The 6,589-nt window shown below is 21.2% G+C and overlaps 1 protein-coding gene across 1 annotated transcript, besides 1 other annotated feature; it reads right to left on the bottom strand.

Annotated features, from left to right (window-relative positions):
• Positions 1-2,838: 2,838 nt before the first annotated feature.
• On the bottom strand, positions 2,839-4,082 carry PRELSG_0017400 (Plasmodium exported protein, unknown function; the record flags this gene model as incomplete). Its single annotated transcript, XM_028680214.1, has 2 exons — positions 2,839-3,876; positions 4,008-4,082. 2 exons carry the CDS (start codon positions 4,080-4,082, stop codon positions 2,839-2,841), a joined length of 1,113 nt encoding a protein of 370 aa, XP_028531031.1.
• A 2,346-nt stretch (positions 4,083-6,428) lies between these two features.
• Positions 6,429-6,589: part of a repeat region that runs on past the window's edge.

The raw sequence follows: 6,589 nt of genomic DNA, 5'->3' as shown, positions 1-6,589 counted from the left end.
AATATCCAAGTTAATAAAGAGTAAATTTTAGGATTCCTTTATAATTTTGTATTATAGATTCTATGCATAATACAAAATTATTTAAATCACTTTAAGAAAATAAAATTCTATAAAAGTTAAATAAAAACAACTCACTTGCTATCCATTTCTTTTTCAATGTTTCTCCATCAAAAAAAATTTTATTCCCAAAAAAAAAAATAATAATAAATTTAAATATAAAAAAGACATAATATAATCATAACCGAGAATTGTCTTAAAAAAAAACAGCAATTAGACACACTAAGTCTGTCAAAGTTCTAGTATCTTGACTTTTTGCGTGCAATGTACCCCTAGAGAAGACATAATTATTTAAATTTTAAACACTTATTTGGTATTATGAAAATAACTACGAACATATATATATAAGTTTTATTAGGGCAAATCTTAAACTGTATATTAATTAAGGCAACGAATTTATTCATTAATCCGCGGATAATATAAACTTGTGTGATACAGTTTAACCTGTAATTTCTTTGTAATATATTCTTCAAATTTTTTGCTCATGCAGATTGAACAGCGATCTGTCAAGATACTTTTTGGGAATCCAAAAATAGGAATCTAAGTGTTTTTGATTATAGCAATTGTATCAGTAGCACTAGATGTCTTTCTAGTTACGTTAATCAACATATAACGTTAGTAATGATCTAATGCTACTTGTATAAAATATTATTTTTCTTTCTATATTCTAGGTCTGATTAAATGGCTGTTTAATGACTTTGCTAGAGTATTAAACAAACAAATTTACAAAGAGTATGCATAAATAAATATACGTTTTTAAATATATATATATATACTTATTTTTATTATATATATAATGGTTTCTTATGATGCTGGCTAATAAAAGATATTATTAACCTTTTATAGTACATTAAGCTAGCTTACTAGTTGTGTATGTGTAAGTTAGCCATGCATTGACGCTAGTTAAAAAAAAAAAATATAAAGTTATTTTTGTTTGTTTGTTTATTTTTATATATATATATCTTTGTAATTTAAAAAAAAAACTAAAATTATTTTTTTTTTTTTGGAGATTGCTGAATATTTGTTTTTGTTTCTTAGAATTAAATAAAGAAATAACTTTTACTCTTAAAAATTTAAGATATAAAACGAATAATATTTATGTTATGTTCAATATATATTTTTGAAATAACATTGAATAAATTAAAATTTTGAATTTATTAATTATTATAATGTATTTTTATGTTTTTAATTAAAAGAATAAACTAATTCTTTGTAAATAAAAACTCATTTATAACAATTAATAGGTCTATTAAAAGATGTAGTAAAATTTAATTCAAATTAAATATTATTCATCATAAGAAACCATTATATATATAATAAAACAAGTATATATATATATATATTTAAAAACGCATATTTATTTATACATGCTCTCTATTAATTTGTTTGTTTAATACTCTAGCAAAGTCATTAAGCGGCAATTAATAAATCAGATGCATAATATTTAATTTGAATATTAAATGTTACTGCATTTTTTAATAATTATGTTAAACTGTTATAAAGGAGTTTTTATTTACAAAGAATCAGTTTATTCTTTTAATTAAAAACATACGTACAATTTATAACAATTAACAAAAGTTAAAACTCTAATTCATTCAATGTTATTTTAAAAAATAGGCATTGAATATAACATAAGCATTATACTTTTTGTTTCTTTAAGTTTTTCATGTAACAAAAATTAATTCTCTTTTTAATTCGAACAAACATCAATCCACAACAGAAAAAAAAAAAAATAATTTTAATTTTTTTTTTTTAACTACAAGATGTATATAATATAAAAATAAACAAAACAAAAAGAAATAACTTAATTTTTTTTTTTTTAACTAGAATCAGTACATGGCTAATTTGTACATACACGACCAGTAAACTAACTCAATATACTATAAAAGGTTAATAATATCTTTTATTAACCAACATGTTCTTTAATAATTAGTTTGTTTAATACTCTAGCAAAATCATTAAGCAGCCAATTAATAAATCAATAGTCTAAATTCTGTAACAAATATACTATGATATTATTCTTTTAAATGTTCTCCTAGTTATCTTTAAGATTGAAAGAAAAACATAAAATTTAATGATAATTTAAAAATAATAATAATTTTATATTTAACATATAATTACGAATTCATCGATACATTAATAATGTTATTTAAATTAATTATAATTTTTGAAAAATTAAAAAAACAAAATCATATATCACCTCACATAGGTAAAAACACAACAAATCTTATGTATATATGAAGACATATATAAAACAAACGGAATACAATTTATGTTAAAGAGCAATAGGACATTTTGTTCTTATGCCATTCATGATCTATGACAAAAATTAAAAATTATTTAAAAAAAAAATTTTGTTAAATACTAAAAGAATATTAATTTAAATAAAGGCAAAGCAAAATAACTAAAATGGTGTATTAAAGGCACGCAAAATATTATATAAATTTTTTCTATTGAGTAAAAATAAACTAAACATGTTGTTAAAGTAATTTTATATAATTCTTTTCTATATATATATATATATATATATATATATATATATATATATTTTCTTCTTATTTTTATATTATACACATATTTAAACTTTTATTACTCTATGTTTTTCCCTTTTGCCCATAACTAACAGAATATTTGTTGAATAGTTATACGGATATTTTATTTTTCCGTTTCATTTCTTCGTCTATCTCTTTTTCTCTTCAATTTTATCCTATTAAATTTCTTTACAAGGACATTTATATATATTTTATATTTTATTCATTTACTTTTTTTTATTTACTGTACTTAATCAACTTCTACATCTTTTGAACCTTCTGAATCTCCTGAATCTTTTGATTCCATTGATTTTCTTTCATTCCATTCTGCGATACATTTCTTTAAAAATAAGTCAAATCTACTTAAGAGATCAATTGTCCATTCGTTAAATAAACTAATTCTTTCACGAAAAGGAACCTTTTCTTCAATAAAATTCAGTTGTAATTCAGTCTTTTCCAAAACAATAATTGAATGCCATTCTTTCCTCCATTTTTTATTTTTCCATATATTATCGATTCCTTTTGTTTTTAAAATGTAGAGTTTCCACATACTTGCAACCATATTATTCCAATCCATAGATAATTTTCTGTAGAATTTTCTTTGTTCATCACTATCTCCATAAAGTGACTCAGAAACTGACTGTGTAGATCCCCCTTTTTTTTCTTTCTCTTTTTCATAGGAATCATCTGCTTTTTTTAACATCATTTCTTGATGTTCTCTTCTTTCAGCTTCTAATATTCCCCATTTATTCCATTCTTCTTTGCATTGAAATATAAAATGCTTGAAATCTTTCATCATATCTCCTAAACATTTATCAACTATTTTTTTTTTTTCTTCAATAGGATGAGATGTTTCAAAAATAATCACATCAGTTTTATAAATTTCATAACTTAATCTAGGATGCCACACATCATACCACTTACGAGCTCTCCAATTGAGGTCAAATCCTCTTGTTTGACTACAAAAAATATTCCACATTTGTGTAATATTACTATTCCATTTCTCGGATATACTTGAATGGAATGTATACAACTCTTCTGTTTCATTTTCTTCATCATCACTTTCATCTTCATCATGTCTTGATTGAATTGTAGTTTCTATTTTTGGAACTTTTTCTTGTTCCCGTGTCAATGCTTCATCAGTATCTGGGTCTTCATCTATAAATTTTATATCGTCAAATAGATTTTCGTTTTTTAATTCTGAGGTCTCTCCTAGTGCTCTCTTATATTTTAATCCAAATATTTCCTCTTTTATATTTTGATTAAACATCAATTTACTGGAATTACACTATTATACAAAATAAAAATTATTAAGAAAAATTTCTTTATTTTTTTGCTAGAGTATTAAATTAAATAAATAATTACAGAAAATTAAAAAAAAAGTCTATGTATGCATATGATATATGAATTATATCTTACATTGAAAAAGCATTGGAATATCCATATTAAAAGGGAAAATGTAACAATCTTCAAACAAAAGATGAATGTATTCATTTTTATACTTTTATAGTATAACAATAAAGTTAGGGAAGCTAATATAGTGAAATAGTGTTATTTTAACTCCTTTTTAAAGATTTATAAGAAAGTTTAAGATATTACTATAAACTGTAATAAATTCTTATGTTTTTAAAATGAAAAAAAATTTTTATTACATAAAATATAATTCTTAATTATTCATTATTAAATATAACAATACATTTACCTTTAAATTGTATTAGTGCTATCGATACTTAAATAAAACAAATAAGAATGCTAATATATACAAAAAAAAAATAATATTGACGAACGGAATTATTCAAAAATTATTTAAATAAATTTTTTTAAACTTAAAATTTGTAATAAATCTTTTATGCTATATTGAGAGTCTATTCATAATAATAAAATACTATATATATCTAATATTAAAATTTTATTTTTATTTTTAATTCTTTTAAAATGGAAAACCTAATTATTAGAACAATAATTTTTAGTTCATATATTTTTACATAAATTATGGCTTTTATATAGATTTAACAATTATTTTTTATTTTTTTAGTAAGTTTTCTACTTTTTGTAAAATAATAAAATATTTACATTATTATTTTATTTTTCTATTTTTTTTTTTTTTAGATATACATGCAAAAAACAGTTATTTTTAAGAATAAAAAAACATTTTTTTGCTTTTTGTTAATTATAATTTTTAGAAACATGCATATCGTTATACATAAAATAAATTATCATGATCTTACTTATAATGATATACCATTAGTTTATAATTATATAAATAGATATATGAGAGAGATTTAACTTTTTTCAGAGAATCAAAAATGCTATAGTTATGATGCATGCATTTTTTATGCTAATATATTATATTTTTTGATAAATTAAATACAAATTCATTTTTATTTAAATATATTTTTTTACAATAAATTTAGTTATTATTATAATTTTATTATTTATCTTTTTAATATATTAACATTTCAACTTTATTTAATTTCGCTAATTAGATATCTGGTTAATAAAAAATGTTATTAACCTTTTGTAGTACACTAAGCTAGTTTACTAATAGTGTATATACAAGTTAGCCATGCACTGACGCTAGTTAAAAAAAAAAAAATATATATAAAGTTATTTTTTTTTTTGTTTGTTTATTTTATTTATATACATCTTTGTAATTAAAAAAAAAAAAATTAAATTATTTTTTTTTTTTTGTTATTTTCAGTAGACATTTGTTTTTCGAATTAAATAAAGAATTAACTTATAAAAACTTAAGATATAAAACGAATAATGTTTATATTATATTCAATGTATATTTTTAAAATGACATTGAATAAATTAAAGTTTTGACTTTATTTATTGTTATAATTTGTTTTTATGTTTTTAATTAAAAGAAGATACTAATTTTTTGTAAATAAAAACTCACTTATAACAGTTAATAGGGTCTATTAAAAGATGCAGTAAAATTTAATTCCGATTAAACATTATGCATCATAAGAATACATTATATATATATATAAACGTATACTTAGTTATACATGCTCCTTATTAATTTGTTTGTTAAATACTCTAGCAAATTCATTAAGTGGGCAATTAATAAAATAATTGACAGCAGCTGCAGGATAATTGAAGCCAGCGTAAACATAACCCCTTGTATTAGCAATTTAAAAGAATGGAAAAAGAAATAAATAATATTAATTTGAACATATTTGTTGATATTGTATTATTTGACCAATTTTATGTTTTCAAGGTGAAGAGTGATAATAAAATTAGTAGAATCAAAATACATGGAGGATTACCAGAATTTAATGATACATCATTAAAAGGTTATTTTGAATGGTTCACAGTTTTTGAAAACAAAATAAAAATACAAGGATTATCCAGAAATGAAATAAGTATGATACTGTAATCCATGGTTTCTTCTATCTACAAAAAGAATTTAGGTAATTTTTCAAATAACGAATAAATAGCTAATATATTACAATTACAAATAGTTCTAGCAAGATCTATATTTAGAAATAAAACGGAAAGATATAAAATATTGGCAAAGATTATTAATGCAAAAGAGAAAGCGACTGTACTTGAAGCTATATATATTTTTATTAATGATCGTACAATTTATGCTAAAAGTTGTTTATGTATGGAAGGATGTAGTCGCCTAACAAAATTGGGCCTTTGGAGAAAATTCAGAGAACATATACTACTGATGTAAGAGACATAATTCCCATAAATATATTAGGTAATGAAATTTTTAAAGATGTTATGGACTAAGGGAAATAGAATTAGTAAAAAGAAATGAATCAAGATCAAGGAGAATAGAAATATACAACACAGATAGTAGGAATAATAGAGAGACAATTATTATTAAAATAAAGCAATTATTAAATGTTACTGTTGTGGATAAATAGGTTATTTTAAGAAAGAAGGCATACATCGTAAGAAAAGATGTTCAAATTGTTACATAATGGGGCATTTAGCAGATATATGCAAAAATAAGATATTAAGAGATAATGAAGATGAAATTA

The sequence above is a fragment of the Plasmodium relictum genome (assembly GCF_900005765.1).
Source record: "Plasmodium relictum strain SGS1 genome assembly, contig: PRELSG_00_v1_179, whole genome shotgun sequence".
In the NCBI taxonomy this organism is placed as follows: Eukaryota; Apicomplexa; class Aconoidasida; order Haemosporida; family Plasmodiidae; genus Plasmodium; species Plasmodium relictum.
The sequence above is the reverse complement of the archived record's forward strand: the minus strand, read 5'-3'. Positions and strand labels throughout refer to the sequence as shown.